The 19,638-nt window shown below is 42.9% G+C and overlaps 1 protein-coding gene across 8 annotated transcripts in view; it reads left to right on the forward strand.

Annotated features, from left to right (window-relative positions):
* Window positions 1-12: 12 nt before the first annotated feature.
* Window positions 13-19,638, forward strand: part of CNOT1 (CCR4-NOT transcription complex subunit 1) — a 139,482-nt gene continuing 119,856 nt past the window's right edge. For 4 of the 8 annotated variants that reach the window (XM_063312877.1, XM_063312879.1, XM_063312878.1 and 1 more), the window contains exons 1-6: window positions 14-172; window positions 8,856-9,127; window positions 14,925-15,032; window positions 16,345-16,443; window positions 18,585-18,653; window positions 19,357-19,411. In XM_063312877.1, coding sequence (XP_063168947.1) covers window positions 9,026-9,127; window positions 14,925-15,032; window positions 16,345-16,443; window positions 18,585-18,653; window positions 19,357-19,411 — 433 coding nt within the window. In that variant the 5' untranslated portion in view covers window positions 14-172; window positions 8,856-9,025. Of the gene's footprint in view, window positions 173-8,855; window positions 9,128-14,924; window positions 15,033-16,344; window positions 16,444-18,584; window positions 18,654-19,356; window positions 19,412-19,638 lie in introns of all 8 variants that reach the window. The other 4 variants (XM_063312881.1, XM_063312884.1, XM_063312883.1 and 1 more) reach the window with 2 other exon arrangements.

A 19,638-nucleotide genomic window follows, 5' to 3' on the forward strand; every position in this document is an offset into this window, starting at 1 on the left:
TCGCCTTGCGTCCTGCCCAGGGGAAGACGGGAAGAGAAAGGCCGCGACGTGAGCGCGCGGCCCCGGTCGCCATTTTGTTTGGGGACCAGCTCGAGAGGCGACTAGCGAGAACGCGAGCGGCTCGTCCGGCGCCTGGTCTGGCCCGAGACCTCTCGCCCCGGAGCCACCCGAGGTGAGGCCCGCGCCTGCGCCCCACGCCGGAGGGCGGCGGAATTTCCAGGCCGGGCGCGCTGGGGGTGGGGAGCGGCGGGAGTGGTCGGCCGGCCATCCCGGACGCCCCGCCCGACGCAGGTGACCCGAGGAGGCCTGTGCGGCGGCCCTTCTTTCGGATCCGGGGCGGCTGCCGGGGGGGTCGCAGCGCTCCTCTTCGAATTCGGGGCGGCCGGCCGGGCCAGGCGCAGCTCCCCGCGAGGCCTCCCGGGTCCGCCGCTGCCCCTCTCTCGGGCTGCACGTGGCCGGTCCGCGTCTCCTTTGGGCTAAGAGACCCCTCGGCCGGACTCTTTCGGAGGCCCGCCGGCTTCTGCCTCAGGTCGGAGCGGGCCTCCTGCCTGGAGTCCTGAAGGCGCCGCGCGGGCCGGCTCGGAAGCGCCTGCGAAGACGGCCCCTCGTGCGGCAAGAAGAGTGTTGCGGGCTAATCGTTATTCTGGGGCGTACAAGCGCTATTTATTTTCTAGGTGTGGAAGTAGTTGACTTCACCAAGGAACTTTCTCAAATAGTGATTGATGTACTTGTGCCGGTGAACCTGCAAGGTTATAAGAAACGCTGCTAGATTAAAAAGAAATTCCTGTCTTTGTCCTGTAACTTTCTTGTTTGGACGAGACCTCTACGTCATCGAGAATACACTCTTTAATCTAGAGTTTATGTAAACGGCTAAGCTGTGAATGAGGAAGTTGCTGATTCAGATCTGGGTTCTGCTATGATTACTTTGGTAATAGGTCTTGCCATTTTGTCTGTAAATATGGTGTAGTATTGGCTTATTTGTAGCATTTATTTTACTAATTTTTGCCTGATCTAGCATGGTTTATAACTTCAATCCTGCTATTCTTCCAATAGATAGATATGTATGTTCTTACAGCGTTGTCAGAATTGTCAGTAGTGAGCATTCCTTTAGTTGCCATAATACACTCTAGGGTAGCCTGACAGATTGGGCCCTTAGAACTGGCTTTGGTTTTTCCTGTTAGCTTGCCTATAGAAGGTCATTCTGAAGGGACAACTATTAAGCACTTAAGCTGTTGGGTTCCAACTTGTTTCTTAATGAAGCTGTTCGGAAATGTCACGTGGAACTTTGGAATGAGGTGCCTCTAAATATGTTTGTGACAACTAGTACCAGTGTTTCTTGCTGTCCAACTCAGGGAAACAGTGGATTCCCTTATTGTAGCCTAAATTCAACAATGATCTGGATGAGGCTATACAAGCTATAATCAGAGCCAGGCAAGACAGAAATTGTGTTGGGAAACCAAGCTCAGTAATTGTGATTCAGCCTATTCTGAATGGTGTCACATTTCCTCTGAACAAGCAGGTCCACAGCCTGGGACGTTTGATTACCAACTTTGCTAGATTTCTAGGTGCTGGCAAGGAATGCATTTTCACTACTTTGTTTAATGTGCTAGCTGTGACTGCTCCTGCAACAGTTGCACATTCCTTCGTCACAACAGGGTTAGGGTGCTATAATATTCTCTACACAGACATTTTTCCAGAGTTTCCGGGTTCAGTTGGTGCAAAGTGTAGGAGCTATTCTTATAACTCTTGCCCTGCATTGGAGTACTTATTATTATGAACATCACAAGGTATCATGATAAAATTACAGTGAACATTTTTGTTGCAGTGTTACATTTCCTTATAATTTTTATTGTGTAGGCCTAATCTAGTGGTCTTTACATCAAAGCTGCTATTTTAGTGATGTTTCTATTGTTATTTTAACCCAAATCCCTTTCTTTGTTAGGCATGAATGATTTTGGCATTGATAAGAATCTACTTATCAAACGCAAGTAACTCAACTCATAGTAAAGTTACGTGTGATTCGCAATCTTTCAATTATTTCTCGCTTGTCATTTGGAGCAGGTAAAAAGCCAGCACACCAACCTAATTGCAAATGCAGTATGAAGATTGGGTTGTAGTGTTGGTGATGAAGATAATTATAAATCATTGGTAAATCAGGCTGATACCTCTAATGTAAATAGAATTTCTTCTTCCATAGAGAGCAATCTAGTGACATTAGTTTTGTTTTTTGTTTTGTCTGTTCAATTTGAAGGTGGACTTTTGGAATACTTTGTGTGGGATTCTGAATGTGTCATTTATAAATATTTATCCTAATATTTTGAAAGAAATGCCCATTGGTGTCTTCTAAAACATCAGTATCTGTTTCTTTGACTACAGGATAGGACATCTCAGTTTCAATCCCTAGCAGCTCCAGATAGGGCTGGAAAAATTCTTAAAGCCCTGGAGAGCAGCTGCTGAGCATCCTGAGTTAGATGGCCAGGGTCCGACTCCACATAAGGAGTGTTCTCTGTTCCCTTGAGCTTTTAGAAGATGGCATCCTCTCATTGTATCAGCTGAAGCTTCTCTTTAGAATGAAATGTCGCTGAATCTCTTTCATCATAATATTTCTAAGCATGTTGAATAATTCTGGCTTTCTTTATACCTTCTGACAGTTAAGGTGACAGTTAAGATTATTGGACTAGAACCTTTAAAAACATAAAATAGCTAAGTTCAATATATATACTATGCAATTGTTAATTTTTTGTTTGTAATACTCTTTTTTGTTTGTTTGTAATATTCTAGCTCTTACAGTTGCCAGAGTTATGGGGCCCTTTATTTCCTTTGTGAAAGAATACCATGCTTAATGTACTGCTACGTTTGTTTTTCTTTGACATTATAAGTTCCTTTTTAAAAAAAGCTTTGTGGTAAAACCTACGTTCTTGAGCATATCTGTATGCAGAAGGCTCATATAGGAGTGAGCCAGTGGTCAGAGAGAACATTTATAAGATAATAGGGAAGAGTTGTGGGTGCTTTGTTGCTTGGGGGAGAAGGAAGGAAATGGAAAGGATGTTGTAGTATATGTTGGGGATCATAAAGATGGTAGATTAAGCCTAAGCATGAGGGAGGAGAATTGGAGGAGTAGAATCTGGGTAGAAATTCATATTTTCTGATACAAGGTCTTCATAATTATACCTCTGCCTTTGCTTCTCTGCATACATTCATCAGCTCTGCTCCACAAAAGCAGACCACCCTATATCCTCCTCCTTTCTCTTAGTGTCATAACCACACAGTGTTCCTTTCACATCATTTGGTAATTCATGCTGTTGACATTTACTCCTGTTCCAGGTCACAAACTTCCATATGTCATAGTTGTCACTGGGTGGGACCTTAAAATGGTGAGAAAGTTTGTGAGTCTTTGAACTCTCTGCAGTCTTCCAGTACTGTGACCTACAGTGAGATTAGAACTTCATTTAAGTCTTATTAATAGATAAAGGGATTTTGGTTAAACAAACAACCTAGAAAACAGTGTTCTGTGACATGGCTTTATTGAACATGTTCAGTCCACTTTTACTATATTTGTTGGAGAAAGTATGTGAAGCTTTAGATTTAGTAACTGATAGCACCTTCTTTTAGCAACAGTGACTTCAACCAAACTTCAGCCAAGTACTTTCCCCATACATTGGCTTGGAAGTATTTTGACCCTTCCTCTTTAACATAACTACTTCAGCTCATATTTTGTTGAAGATACTAACCATTGATGCCTGTCATGGTTGTGGTCCCCTGAGGCTTTCACACACTGTAATGCTGTTAGTGAGGTAGAGAAGATTTAGCCTAGGATACCAGTACCTGTGCATTGCTAACATTAAGAACGGTTATTAGTTTTGGAACTGGTGAACTGTCCTGCCGTGATCAAGCTGCTGCAAGAGAGCCCCCATACAGAATGTCGCAGTAGTCAACATTGTAGTAAGTAGTAAGTGGGTGGTGATGAGGGCATGAGTCACTGTAGCAAAATCTGCCCACTGCAGGTAGAGTCACAGGCAACACACCAGCCAAAGCTGGGAAAAGGCCTTCCTGCCTAAAAAGAGTTGAGGAGAACCCTCAAGTCACGAATCTGTTTGTCAGAGGTAATGTCACCCTGTCAAGAGACACCACTGGAACAGAGAAAGAATCCTGATGGACAAACTCTCTCTTGCTAGGGTAGCCTTTCTCATCCTTTTGACCCTGGAGGAACACTTGAAATATTTTCCAGGCCTCAAGGAACCCCTGCACATTGAGGCTCAAATATAGGCCACAAGTTACAAATTATATTTGTTTCATGTGTAGGCCTCTATATAGGCATTAACAGTGTTCTTAAACTAAAAGTAAAGAATAAAACTTACCTCTTTAATGTGAAGTTGCCCAAATTTGAAATAATTTTTAAATCATGATCTCCCAGGGAACCCCTAGCGATCTCTTGCAGAACCCTACGTTCTGTGGAACCCTGGTTGAGAAACCCTGTGCTAGGAATTCAGTTTAAACCTTTTATCTCACATCCAGACCGTTGCAGCCTCCAGGCACTAGGACAGAACTTCAGTGCCATCACCAGTCTGGCCTGGGGTAACAATGTAAAGAGCACCCTGTGCACTTCATTGCAGACCCCAGGTCAAAACGAAACCTAGGTAACTAAGCAAAACAATACCCCAGTCATCGTTCTGGACCCTACCGGAGAATCTGGGCGACTTTGTCAGTGAAATGTGCTAATTGATAACAGTGGCTGGGTGGAGGCTGTGGATGTTGGTTCTTTCCTAACAGGAAATTCACTACCCAAAACATGCTCATGGAGTAACAATTTGCTGATGCAATAAAAGAGGAGAAATAATGGAGTTTATTATTGTAGAAATTATAGAATTCACTATAGAAATAATGAAGTGAGAGAAGTGATGTCTAGAGTACCAGTCAAGAGGTGAATCTGACTGAGCACAAGTTATGTGCCCACATTCAGGCTTATTTTGTGGTGATAGTAAACCAAGGAGCCATCAGGATCTACCAGTGAAAAGAGGTCCCCTGGGAGCAGCAACAAACCAGGCCTTCAACAGATTCATCTGCCAGATTGTTAGGAAACTCCCAACCACCCCCTGAAAGTCATTCGTTAGGCACCTAGGGTGGATCATTCAAGCAGATTTGGCCCAGCAAAAGTCTTGGGTGGCAATCATTTGTATCTGGACCAGGAAGTGATCTGACCTTGGCAAAGGGTTACTTACAGTGGCCCTCCACATCCAGATCACATGCTAACTGTTCGAAAGTAATGGCAAGGTCCAGAGTATGTCCACCTAGTTATGTTGGGTCCGAGATCACTTGAGACAAGCTCACGGAGACCATGAACTTCTTGGCCCAACAACTCAGTTCCTGTAATATGAAGGTTGAAGTCCCCAACTCCAAACGTTGGACGGTGGGTGTCTCCACCACCAGTCCATCAACTAGGTGCAGAAGCCCAGGGAGGGGCCCTGATGGTGCCAGTACACCAACAGGATCCCTAACTTGTCTCTACAGTCCAACTTAATGCATAAGCACAATAATACCCCAAACTGGAGCATCAGCAATCCAACCACCAAGTCTCCAGATTGGATCTCCCCGGGTCAAAAATGGAGATTGCCACCAAGTTGGAGATCATCCTTCCCCTGGAACAGTGTGTCTGGCACCCTCTACTATATCTCCTTATGAACCCCAGTCCTTATCTCCCAAGCTCCACATTTTTGCCACATGGGTGTTAGTTGTATAGTGCACCTCACAAACACAGTAAGGCCAGGAGGTTGGCAGTCTGGTAACCTACTTACACTAACCTCCACTGCTTTATTCCCATCCTTGCACTGCATCAATCATCAATCTCCCACGCCATGCATTACCCTTAAACCCATTAGTCAAGGCTGCTCTTACTAGATCCAGGGCTGTCCCTTTTTCGCCCACCCTATTAGCGAATCTCTCTCCCCCTGCCTCTTGCTTGCGGCACTCCCCAAATGTGAACTATTCTGCAGTGGAAGATGTGGTTGGAAATAGGCTTTTGTGCATGAGGTGCTGACGTCACAGGAGGTCTTTCTCCACCAACTGTAACTATGCGGCCTCCCCAGTTGCACAAGGCAGGGCTCACTTAGGATACCTCGTGGCTTGATGTCAAAATGCTGAAGCTCAGGAACCCATTCCCCTCACGTCTCACCATCCTGTTTTCCTCAGTTTTTCTCAGTAGCTGAGAATCTCCCTTTCTCCAACAGCCAAATGTCTAAAGTCTAACCCAGACTCATCCCATTGCTAGTCTTGGTCCCAAGTTCACTACTTCTCATGGTCATCACTGCCACAAATCCCAGTAGTGATGGCTGTCGTGCACCAGTGTTCCCATTGCTGCCACGTCTCTGGTTAGAAGCATGCTGTGCTTTACTACTTAGCCAGCAGCCCAGCTTTGTCACCATATCTGCTATGCCCGTGCAGCAGTCTCTGCCAAGTCTCAGCCCCATAGTGATACCACTCACAGTATTGGCTGCCACGTCCAGGTGTCCCAATGCCACTGTCATTCTCACTGCCCTTCTAGCCAACACTCCAGATGAATGAATCAATAAAATCAAGCCAGTAAAGGTATAATATAGAAATGCATAATCCAAAAACACATACTTCAAATTGTGAGGAATGTCAGAATGTGTTTTCACCTTTTTTTCAGATTCATCCAGATCTACTTCTTCACTTCAGATTTCTTATTTATTCACCTTCTTTATGATTTTAGAGAGAGTTCAGTTATTAAGTCTTCTCTATTATGTCTTATTTTTATACTTTTTTTTTTTTGCCTTCAAGTCAGTCTTGACTCCTGCAGTTTTCTTGGCAACATTTCTCAGAAGTACTTTCTCATTGCCTCCTTCCTTAGGCTGAGAGGGAGGGGCCCAAAGTCCCCTGCTGGCTTCCTGCCTAAGGCAGGAGTAGAACTCACACTCCCAGTTTCTAACTCTTTTTTTTGCATCATATTTTTACAATCTGACTTAAAATCAGGTTTTTGTTGTCATTGTGTAGTGATATTATCTGTATAATCTGACCTTTACCCACCCTGCTCAAGGACATAGTAATGATCTATGGGATTTTAGTCTGTGTTTACTGCAAAGCTAATGAAGTACTTTGCCTTTCAAAAACCTTTTCTATTCAGAGAATTGAGAAGAAATTATAAATCAGAGGTATGCATGAGAAGAGGAAATGGTATTTTTTAAATTAATTATTTATTCAGGCCACATTCTCTGAGGCAAGGGGGTCTATGGCAAGGGTTTTCAAACTTTTTCCAGCTATGGAACCTGTTAGTTAAAATAAAATTCTGGAACCCCTGGACAAGAAGCAAAGCACTAGTGATAGCAAATTAAAACGTGTGCTTCTTGTAATTTATTTATGCAAATTTATATATTGTACTTACTTGATTTTTTACAACACTGAATGTACCAGTTACAGCACTGGAATTTGTTTAGCTTTTTCTATTTTTACCTGTTTCTGTACTGTCTCTGCCAATTTGCAGCCAATGATCCATATCTAGAAAAATGCTCACATTACATAGATACTTATTAGGCCTGATCAAAAAACAAAATAAAAATAATATCCATATACTGAGGTTTATATCTAGGATTTTTTTTTAATCTGTTCAATCGTGTCCAATTCTCAGAGACTGCCTGAACAACTCCCTGCAGTTTTCTTGGCAAGATTTTTCAGAAGTGGTTTGCCATTGCCTCCTTCCTAGGGCTGAGAGAGAAGGACTGGCCCAAGGTCACCCAGCCAACTTGCATGCCTAAGGTCAGACTAGAACACACTGTCTCCTGGTTTCTAGCCTGATGCCTTAACCACTACACCAAACTGGTTCTGTATCTAGGGTAAGGGTCACAATTTAATATTATTAAACATGAAAAATTATGCAGAAAATCACAATTTGTGATGTCACGTAGAATGCCTTATTTATTGATAGCCTGGTGTACATAAACATGACATGTAGCATCATAATATGGATAAAACTAACAGATTAACATTTGGAAATTAAATTGGATTTTTTTTTCCATTGTGAATGCCTGGCTGAAGTCCCCATTTTCTGCCTGCCTGCCTTTGCAAAAGCTATTATTGCATATGTTTACTCTGGAGGAACTCCTACTCCAAAGGGATTTGAGGCACATGTATACACAGCTCAGTGGGAATTGCTCTTATTAGGTACACACAGGATGCCACCTTGATTAGGGTTCAGCAGATTCTGGAGATGTGTGTGTGTACACCCAAATATTGTCTGCAGCATGAAAGGTAAAAAAGGGACTTGCCATGGTTGCTCTTGCAGAATTAGAATTATTTATTGGAGTTTGGGGGCAGGGAAGGGGTTTGTGCATGTGGTGAGAAAAAGGTAGCCAGAACCCTTCCATGTTTGACATACAGCAAGTGGGAAGGGAAGTGAGGTGGGAGCAGATGGCTGCGTAGGTGGGGGTACCCCCCCTCTTTGTTTTGCAGAACCCATTCTGAAAAACCCTTTGGGACTATGTTTGCAGGGCCATGTATTGGCCAAATCTGAAATCATCTTTGTTGGTAGTTGACCCAGAATTCATGTATATCTAGAATGACAATATAACAGTTTATTGTATGGCCATTAGAATGTTCAGTGAATGAATAACAGAATATAAAAATTACCCTCCTGGAGAGTCATATTGTAGGAAATATCAAAGCTGTTTCTGTGCATAGGAAATGATGTTATGGAGAGGGTGCCTCAGTGTGCCTTCCCTTCGGTTTGATCCAAGTTTTCCAGTTGTTAAACCTATTCTTTTGAGCTCCTGCCATTTTTCTGAACAAAATGGAAAACAGCATTATTCATTAATACATAATGTAAAAAGATGTGCTTTATTTTTCAGGTGCCATGTTTCAGGACCTAGTGGGAGTACTGGTAAAGAAGAACTAAAGATACAGCATAACTTGAGATACAGGCTAAGTGGAAAAAAATTAACCTGTCTCTGAGGTGACTAAAGGGGAATAATGGTGATTTTGCGCCGGGCTCGGCCGCCTGCTTCCGCCCCAACCAGCAATGAATCTTGACTCGCTCTCGCTGGCCTTGTCTCAAATCAGCTACCTGGTGGACAATTTAACTAAGAAAAACTACCGAGCCAGCCAGCAGGAAATACAACATGTAAGTGGAGAGTGTTGTACTCTTTTGGAATTTTGGTGGAAAGAAGATAAGCTCATTCTTAGCTTATTTTGTACCGCTGTGCTTTTAATACTACTTGAATTTGTCTTTCAAATAATAAACATGGCTCTTACTCTAGTCTACTTGCTGAAAGCTATATTTCATCTAGTTACATCAACTGACAGTTTGCTGTTTCCAGATCGGTATCTGAATTGTGTTAGATGGCTTTGTCTAAGTTGGTGTTACTGCTTATTAAAATTCCTGTGCTTAATTTTGTTTGCTGTCAGAAGTGTCAAAATGTGCTGAGTCAGATTTCAGTCAGTGCCAATAATTGCTTTGCTACATTTTTCCTCTGAGAGTATGAGCTAAGCTTTTGATCGACCCCATGTTTTTTGACCAGTCTGTCCTTTGGGATATTTTCCATGTTTGTGTGTTTTCATTGCATTGCTTCAGCAAATACCTTTGGTATTCCTGGATTAGACTGTATGATGAAGAGAATGTTCTTCTGGAATATGTTGCTACTCCAGCAAGCATATTTTCTTGAACTTAGCAGTTAAAGTAAGAATATATGGTTAATTTTTAGTTAGACATTTCTGCTATTTTTCAAGTAAAAGTCACACTTGGCTGTGTAAAGCCATTCTAGTAGAGGAATAGAAAGAGATAATTCCGTTTTTATATTAGGCTGCTCACATTTTGTAACCAAATTGGCTCCTTTTCCAGGCTTCACATTTCTCCCCCTCAGTGGAACTGCTTCTAATTGTACTTATAGTATCCTCTTTTTTAGGAATTCCCACCCATCTTCAGTACTTTTGCCCATTAGCTTCTCCTGTTATTTTTCTGTTTAATGAAATAAAGATGTGCTACTGGTGACGGGTTCTTTTGAAGGAATGGTACAGACAAGGCGTGTATTTCTTCTCCCTTTGTTGCAGGAAAGGATTTATTATACAAAAATAGCCACTTATTTCTAAACCTTATCACAATGTCTAAAACTATTTATTTATTTATTGAATTTATTAAGGCCATTCAACACCAAGAAGACTCTAGGTGGCATTCAGTAAGTCCAATATATAGATTAAAAACACATTAAAAACCACATAATTGCCTAGTATGTATGCCTATAGTTATAATTTTTATGAAATTTGGTATGTACTATGCAGCTAATTCTTATTTACAGTTTTTTATGAACTTCTTTTCTCTTTTCCTTTTTCCCCCTTTTCTTTCACAGGCAGGCTTGAATTGCATACCCTTCTGTAACTTATGAGGCTTAGCTAGCTCTATCTAGGGGTGTATTGTAGGGGAACCCAGCCTGAGTTCTAGCCACCCTGGATTGGATTGGCTTCACTGCTGGCTAGTGTTTTTAGTCTTTTCAGACAAGCCTTTGTTCTGAGCTGCTGTGGTGTCTCTCAGTATTTGGCTGGGAGGGGTGTTTTGTTTTGTTTTTTTAAGAAAACCAGCACTGTTTGTCTATTGGTGCTCCTGAAGGAGTTGGCTTTGCTGCTTTATTCTGCTTTCAGCTGCAAGTGCTTCTGAATCAGCTCCTGCTTTTTTCTGCACATCCAGTCACTGCTGCATGCTGCACTTAGCCCCTGGAGTTTCTTGTTTTCTTTCTCTCTTGCCTACCAGCTTCTCTTTTCCTGCTCCCAACACATGGCATACAGAGCACCATAACCTTTTATAGTTGGGACCTCAGGTATGGGCCTGTTAATTTTCAGTTGTCTTAAAATCCTGGAGGGAAAAACTCACACTGCCTCCATCCATCCATCCATGATACCCTTAGCCCTAGTTCCCCTTCAAATGAAGAATTCCAGCATAACATAGTCACTTTCCCTCATTGTTCTTGCTACTTCCCTACGGATTAGTATCAAGCCAAGGATAGCTCCTTTTCTTGTGTCTTCCTTTGAAGCAAGACAAGTCAGGAATTTCCCAGAAGCATCACACACGACAGAGTTCATCTCTGAACAGAACTTGCTTCTACTTAATGCCTCATGGAAAGATCTGCAGTTTGCTTTTTGAAGGCATTGTCTGCCTCACCTCTTTGGTTGGGCATCAGTAATCTTCTATTTGTTCTTCCACTTGTTTTAATCCAGGTGCTCTGTATAGCCGGCCAAGTTTATTCACTTGGATTTCTGGACAAGACACTGTAATTTTTACATACTGTTCAACTCCTTTTCCCTTTCTTTTGCTTCTGCTCCTTTTTGAACAAACTCCTTCAACTGCTACATTCCAAAGATGGGAATCAGTCATCTACTAAGTTATATCTATTAAATCATATATGCCTTCTTGAATTAAAGTTCAGGCTCATATTAACAGGTTACCATATCTTTAACGTTTTTACTTCATTGGTTTTTTTCTCCAGTCTCTACAGGATTTAGTTTAAAGACCTAACTCACCATACTTCTGCTAATATATTTTTACAAGACCTTGTGAGACTATTGGCAGCCCATTTCATGCCAGTAGTCTATCATCTAGATAACTCATACCAGATCTCCCCTATCAACACTATTCATTCACTTGCTGGGTTATAAATATGGTATTGACTATGTACAAGAGACTTTTGACTGCTCCACTTTTAATTGGGATCAGTTCCACTTATCTTTCTAGTTTGTAGATGCCACTTAATTTACCCTTGTGGAAAGCAAGTTGGGATGCTCCAGATACTTCGGACTTTGTCAGTTCTGCTCAGCGTGATTAGATAATGATACATTTCCTATCATCTTGGGAAATAAGAAGCCTCACGAGGTGCTATATTCTTCTTTGATGGAGGACTTCAAACAGAGACTGGATAGTTTCGGTGTGAAATACTTAGTGATATCTGCAGTCACTTTAAAGTTAGCTAGTCTATGCTCTGACCATATAAGTTCCATAAATAAATAAACAGGAGCCTTGTGAGGCTGATGTTCTGTTGAAGGTTATGCAAGATGGGAGGGGGCAGTGAAACCTTCTATTTTCTCCATTTATGTGCCATTTTCTCCCTGGAATGCACAAATCTGAACTTCTGGGCTGATTCATGCAAGCCCTGGAACAGATTGACTACCTCTGTAAGCAAGAAATAGCATTGCGGAGTTATGCTTTGCGTTATTCATAAGATACAATAAATATGTAAAAATCTTGGTGCCAGCTGTGTGTAAAACTGAAAATATTGCTCTGGAGTCTTGTATCTTATGCAAGTCTTGTAGGTTTGAAAATTGGTATGTGATTTCATTTTCCTTTTTTTCCTTTGCAAATTGCCTGAGCCCCTTGAAAACGTTGCATAGCAGTTGCATGTCTTCCTATCAGAGGCATAGTTGGTGCCCAGCAACAGCCAGTTCAAGGCTTGAGGCAGGCTTGGGCCAGCTTTCAGTTCATGCTGTAACTAGCTGGCTCATGCTATATGAGAGAGACACTGTGAAGTATCAGCAGCCTTGTTTCAAGTGATCTGAGCCCTCCTGGGAAGGGGTGGCTCAGAGGTTTACCTACAGGGCCTGCTGAGGAATTTGCAAGGCATCTGACAGATGAAGTTGATCAGATTCACGCTACGTTGGACTCTGGCCTTATAGCAGATTCTGTGGAGATGACTGGGACAAGGTCTGGCTTGGTTATCTGGGAGGAGTTTGATCCTGTTGGGCCTGAGGAAGTGGATAGGGTTCTGATGGCTGTTAGCTCAGCCACCTCTGTATTAGATCCATGTCTTTCCCAGTTGGCTAAAGCCTCCTGGGAGGTGACATGTGGTTGCATCTTGGTGGTGGTTAATTCTTCTTTGAGAGAGGGAGTGGTTCCACCGTCTGTTAAGGAGGCCCCCTCCTCAAGAGGCCATCACTGGACTCAACAGTACTGGACAATTTTTGTTCACTTTCAACATTTGCCTTCTGGGGAAGGTTGTGGAGAAGGTAGGAGAACTGTGGAAGAAGTGGATTATCTGTACCCCTTTCAGTCAGGATTCAGGCCCAGGTACGAGACTGAAATGGTATGATCATACTCTTGGGTGATCTCTGGCAAAAGCGGGACAGGGTGATGTGTCTGTCCTTGCTCTTGACCTCTCAGCAGCTTTCAATACCTTCAATCATAATATCCTTCTGGACTGGCTTCGGGGTTAGGGGTGGGCGGCAGAGTGTTGTGCTGGTTCTTCTCCTTCCTCTGGGGCCAGTTCCAATCAGTGTTGATAGAGAAGGAGAGGTCCAGCTCACGGTTTGGTGCTCTCTCCTCTCCTTTTTAACATCTACGTGAAGCCTCTGGGTGAGGTCATCCATCGGTTCGAGGTGCAGTATCATCAAAAAACCTCTTGGATTTTATACTTATTTATTGCATTTTATATCTGTAATTGTTTTTATAGGTGTTAATTGTTATTATTATAGTCTTGATTTTATTGTAAACTGCCCAGAGTCCCCCTTTTGGGGGAGATGGGTGGTAGCAAAATTTGAATAATAAATAAATATCCTAATGACATCCAGTTATATATCTCCAGCCTGGGCTGTCCAAGTGATTCTGTGGAGGTCCTGTCTCAATGTGTGGAGGCTGTGGGGGTCTGGATGGGGGACAACAAGCAAGCTATGGCTCAACCCTAGTAAGACCAAGTGGCTTTGGGTTTTAGGACCCCTGGTTCTGGAGACGTTCCATTTCTTGTTCTGAACAGGTTGCGCTACCCAGACAGATCCTGTGTGCAGTTTGGAGGTCCTCCTGGACCTGGGGATCTTGGTTGAAGAGCAGGTGGCTGCCTTGGCCAGGAGGGACTTTGCACAACTTCTTGGACACGGAGGCCCTGTTCATGGTCGCACCCACCTTAGTCCCCTCCCACTTGGATAATTGCAATGTGCTCTACATAGGGCTGCCCTTGAAAGGTATTTGGAAACTTCAGCTAGTGCAGAATGCAGCAGCACAGGTAGTTATGGGTATTAATTGCTTGCACATGTGATACCTGTGCTCCATGAGCTGCATTGGCTGCCAGTATGCTTCTGGGTGCAATTTGAGGTGCTGGTGGTTACTTTTAAAGCTCTTCATAGCTTGGGGCTGGGTTACTTAAGGGATCCTCTCTCCCCAATGGTGTCTACCCATCCCGTTAGATCTGTCGGGAGAGGCATGCTGCAACCCCATCTACAAGAGAGTGTCATCTGGCGGGGCCCAGGAAGAGAGCCTTTTCTGCCCTGGTACCCACCCTCTGGAACATTCCCCCAGAAATTAGACTTGCCCTGACCCTGCTGTTGTTTTGCAAGGCATTGAAGACCTGACTTTGCCACCAAGCCTGGGGCCCTAATAGTATGGGTGAGCCCGTTTCTTGGTCTTGGTTGTGTTAACTGAGTATTCTTGGCTTCTCAGTTGTTTTATGTTATCTCTGTTGTTTTAAACTTGGTTGTTTTTTCGTTATGTTTTCTGATTTTAACTGTTCGCTGCTCAGAATCATGCATATGAGATGGGCCGCCATATAAATTTATCAAGTATATATTGTAAATAAATAAATTCCAAATGCCATCTGACAGATCTCCATTTTAATTTAACTTCTGCAAGCGTCCTTCTTGAGGACACTAATTAACTTCCAGGGGAGGCTGTTCCAGAATGCAGGAGCCCTTGTTGCCTCAGCCCTTCTCACCTCTTGAAAAAGGAGCACAAACACATGGGCAGTTTTTCCCAAGATAAATGTATTGGGCAGGTCCTCTTCTGGTGGGAGGAAATGGTCCTGCAGATATCTAGGTACTAAGCTGTAAAACTTAGGTCTTAGCTTTTATTTCACCTGGATGCAGTGTTTGTATTATATAACGTAATTGGTATGATTGCAAATACATTTGAGCTTGGCTCTTGAAGGTAATTGTGGGTTATTTTCTGGATCTAGATTGTGAACCGGCACGGTCCTGAAGCAGACAGGCATTTGCTACGCTGTCTCTTTTCTCATGTGGATTTCAGTGGCGATGGTAAAAGTAGCGGTAAAGATTTCCACCAGGTAAGTTGATGTGAAGAGCTTCCTATTATTTTGCTCTTTACTTTTATCTCATGGCTTGATTACTGCACTGCTCTCTATGTGGGACTGCCCTTGAAGATGACCTGGAAGCTTCAACTAGTCCAGTGGCACAGGCAATAATGGGCACGCCTTGGTGTGCCCGTGTAACACCTCTGCTGCTCAAGCTGCACTGGTTACCAGTTTGCTTCCAGGTGCGATTCTGGGTGCTGGTCGTTACCTATAAAGCCCTACATAGGTAATGACCTATGTATAGGGCCTGGTTACTTGAGGGACTGCCTCTCTCCCGTAACATATGCCCAGCTGATTCGGTCCTGTGGGGTTGGTGTGCTCCTGGTTCCTTCAGTTAAACAAAGTCTTCTCTCAGGACCCTGGAGGCGTGCCTTCTCTGAAGGAGTGCCTGACCACTAGAATGACACCCCCGCCCCGAGATCCAGATGGCTCCCACCCTGCTGTGGTTTACAAGAGCAGTGAAATCCTGGCTCTTCACTCAGGCCTTTGGCAAGGGAAAGGGATGCCCCTCACTTCATCACGCTTACCAGTTTTTATCTTTTATTTTTTATTGATTTTATTATCATTTCTTTGATTGTTGTGAGCAGCCCAGCGTTAAGGTCAGGCAGTATACAAGTTCAATAATACAGGTAGTTCTTGCTTAGCAACCATTTGTTCAGCGACCATTTGAAGTTATGATGGCACTGAACGAATGGTAGTTATGACTGGTCCCCAAAGTTACAGCTGCCCTGCAGTCACATGATTAAAATTCAGGCACTTGGCAGCCCACTGGCATTTTGGACCACAGCATGTGCTTCACCTCCCCGCCCCCCACCAATCTTCCCCCATCTCTGCCAGCAGCTACCTTGGCCAGGTGCGCATCGTCAGCAGCAGGAGGAAGAAGACCGCAAAGGTCAACTGGGGGCGGCAGGGGTAGGCGGCAGTGACAGAGTACAGGGTGGCCAAAGGGGCAGAGATGGGAGGTAGGTGTTGGGGGATTTAAAGTGGAGGCAAGTGCGGCAGGGTTCTCCTCGTCTGCCGAAGGGAGCTCACGAGGCCTGGCTGGGGAGGAGGCGGTGGGACGGGGCTGGCAGTTCGTGTGGTCCTGGCCTAACCTCTGCAGTCTGGACTGCTGGAACTGCCATTGCTAAGCGGCACAGTCACTTGGTGTTTTGTTTCTCAACCACTTTGCTTAGCGATGGACATTCCAGTCCCAAGGATTACCTGTGCATAGCCGTTTGGAAGAGAATCATGTTGTCGATTTCAAAGACAATACCTCTTATATAGCCATCCCCTTTCTTTCCAGACTCAGTTTCTGATCCAGGAGTGTGCATCATTGATTACTAAGCCAAACTTCATTTCAACGCTGTCCTATGCTATTGAAAATCCACTGCATTATCAGAAGGTTTGTATTGGCTTAATAAAACCTAATGTCATATGGAATTATTAAGCAAGTCATAATTTGTTGCACTATTCAGCCAGTGTTGCAAAATTTATGACTGTAACCCAGTATTTCTAGCTCTTCAAGTATGTCAAAGATTGTGAGATATTGGAACCTTTATATTAATTTGTGGATATTTTTTGTCCTATCACCCAAACTCAAATAGCAGTGTATTACAGTATAAAATCAAAGAGTTAAATATAAAAACTTAGCTAGGAAGTTTGTAGCCATTAAAAGATTGAAGAAGCAAGATTTGTACAGATTCCAGAAGATGCTCCAGCTTGGAATATAATGAATGTCTTGAGAGTGGTATTCCACAGTGCTCTGTTTGTGTATGTGTTTGTGTTTGTGCAATGTCAACTTAATATGTAGATTATAAGCAACATTATAGGAGGAGAGACATGTTAGTCTGTAGTGGCAAAAAATCAGGAGGAGTCTGGCAGCACCTTTTCCAACTAGTAGATTGTATTAAAAGGCATAAGCTTCGGTATGCTGCAACTCACTTCATCAGATGTACAGAGTAGTTAGACTGATGTAGGATTTAAATTGGAGTTGGGGGAAGGGAGGGGAAGATTTCAGGCAATCTCAGAAAATCTCAACAAACACAAACGGTTCTTAACACATTACAATTGTTGATTGATAAGGCACTGGTTAACTATCTCACAGAGAGCCAGTTTGGTGTAGTGGTTAAGGCATCAGGCTAGAAACTGGGAGACCACGAGTTCTAATTCCGCCTTAGGCACAAAGCCAGCTGGGTAACCTTGGGCCAGTTACTTTCTCTCAGCCCTAGGAAGGAGGCAATGGCAAACCACTTCTAAAAAAACTTGCCAAGAAATAGCAGGGACTTGTCTAGGCAGGCTCCGAGAATCAGACACAATTGAATGGATTAAAAAAAAACTATTTCACATTTAATCTGCATCTGCATGATTGCAGAGACTTGGTTGGATGAAATAGGAAACAGAATAAGTTATAATTGAAATATTCTTGATAGCCTTGAGCTTTATTTCTCAGTAGGGGTTGCTCAGCATCCTTGTATAAAACTTGAAGAACGGCTGGGCCAGTCTGAAATCCTGCAGGATCCTACAAGAGTATCATTGCAATTGTCTTGAATTCTCTGTGAAAAGGGAATCTTAGTGAACAAAATGATGGGAGCTGTTTGCTGATTCAGCCTTAATTTTCCACAGGTTAATGTAGTCATAAGAGCCACTTTGGTGTAGTGGTTAAGGCGCCACTCTAGAAACTGGGAAGCTGTGAGTTCTAGTCCCACCTGAGGCACAAAGCCAACTGGGTGACCTTGGGCTAGTCATTCTGTCTCAGTTCTAGGAAGCAGACAGTGGCAAACCACTACTGAAAAACCTTTCCAGGAAAACTGCAGGGACTTGTCCAGGCAGTCGCCAGGAGTCCAAACTGACTTGAAGGAACCCCCCCTGCCAGTTTAAAAAATGTAGCCATAAGCTATCAGGGCTTTCAGTCCCAGAAGTACCGAGAGATTCTTTAATCTCAGTGGTAGGACCTGATCACCACCATAGGACCAAGAATATTAGGTAATTTCAAAAGTGGCTGTACAGTAAATACATCAGTGCAAAATGTAAAATTTGATACGTATAGGGTAGTTGTTTTGGTAAAACCTCAAAATCATCTTGTGTTTGTCAGAGCTATGTTATAAGCACACTCAGCATACAGAGTTAAGGTGTACCACAAGTAAAGGAATCACAGCTTCTCTATTCACGACTTCTGTTCCTTCCAATAATGGATGATGAACTTTAAATTTTTAAAAATAAGGGATTGACCAAGTGTTTCCCAGAAGAAGTAAGCTTCTAATTTTTGAAATACAGCTATGCTGTTTGATAAAAGGAGATGGTTGATACCACAGAATGAGATTTTCAAACCAAGATGCTTATAGCAATAAAAACAAAAATGTTACTTTGGCTTGGGGAAATGCTGGAAGTCACGGAAGAAATGTGGTGGTCTTGAACCTGAATTATACTTCTATGAATCCTGTTTTTGTTTTAATGTATAGAAGTTTGATATTGGGCTACTTTTCTTGGTATAATAATTTTTGTCCCTTTTGTTAAAATTGTGCACAACATTCTTGTTTCTTTCAGAGTCTTAAGCCATCACCCCATCTGTTCACTCAGCTGAGCAAAGTTATCAAATTAAGCAAGGTTCAAGAGGTGGGCTGTCTGTTTCATTCTTACACACTTGGCGTATTTTGGGGGGGCAGCACCAGCATCTTGATGGAATCTTAGAAATGTACCAGCTAGTATGCTGCTCTTAGTATGTTTGCCTTGGGAAATAAATAGGCGACAGCCACCAGCAGGTCCTCCAGTTTTGCCTTCTACTTCCTGGCTGGCCCTGATACTTATTAGCACTGTAGTTCAAAATGCCAGATGCATCACCCTCCAGATTCTGACTCCATAGATGGCAGGATCTATTGGGTATATTGGGTGGGCTGCAGAAGTGGGAAATAAAGCAGCAATATTCAGTCTTGGGGTTTTCCTTGGACTGTCTGGTGGTCACCCTCTGGCTTGTGTATTAGAACCATAAAGTGGGAAGGAGACATTAAAGCCATCAGGTCCAGCCTCCTGCTCAGCACAGGGATATGATTAAAGCATCCCAGACAGAACACTTCCAAGGAAGGGGGGCTCACCACCTTTCTGCTATCAGTTCCACTATCAAACTGTTCTTACAATTAAGAATTTTTTCCAAACGGGACAAACAATTGCCCTTGTTTGTCTTCTGTGTGATCTCCTTTCAGGGATTTTAGTAGTGCTATCATATCCCCCTGGTCTTTTCTTCTTAAGAGTAAGCATGCCCAGTTTTGATGGTACTGAATTGTAATATATTAACTTTTAACTTATGTTTATTTATTAATAGGTTATTTTTGGCCTTGCTTTGTTGAACTCTTTCAATCCTGATCTACAAGTTTTTGGTAAGATAACCGGGTTGGAAGATTCTTCCTGAATTTTTTACATAGTGGTTTTGTTTGCACAACATGCTTAGCCCTTACTGTATTTAGCCATTTTCATAGTTCACACAATATATTGAACATACTAAACCACAAAAAGTAATTAAAACTAACCTTAACATGTTGTGTACATGCAACCATAAGATATATAAGTATCTAGTTGATGTTGGACATTTTATCCTTGTATCTGG

This window comes from Candoia aspera, chromosome 11, assembly GCF_035149785.1.
Source record: "Candoia aspera isolate rCanAsp1 chromosome 11, rCanAsp1.hap2, whole genome shotgun sequence".
NCBI lineage: Eukaryota > Metazoa > Chordata > Lepidosauria > Squamata > Boidae > Candoia > Candoia aspera.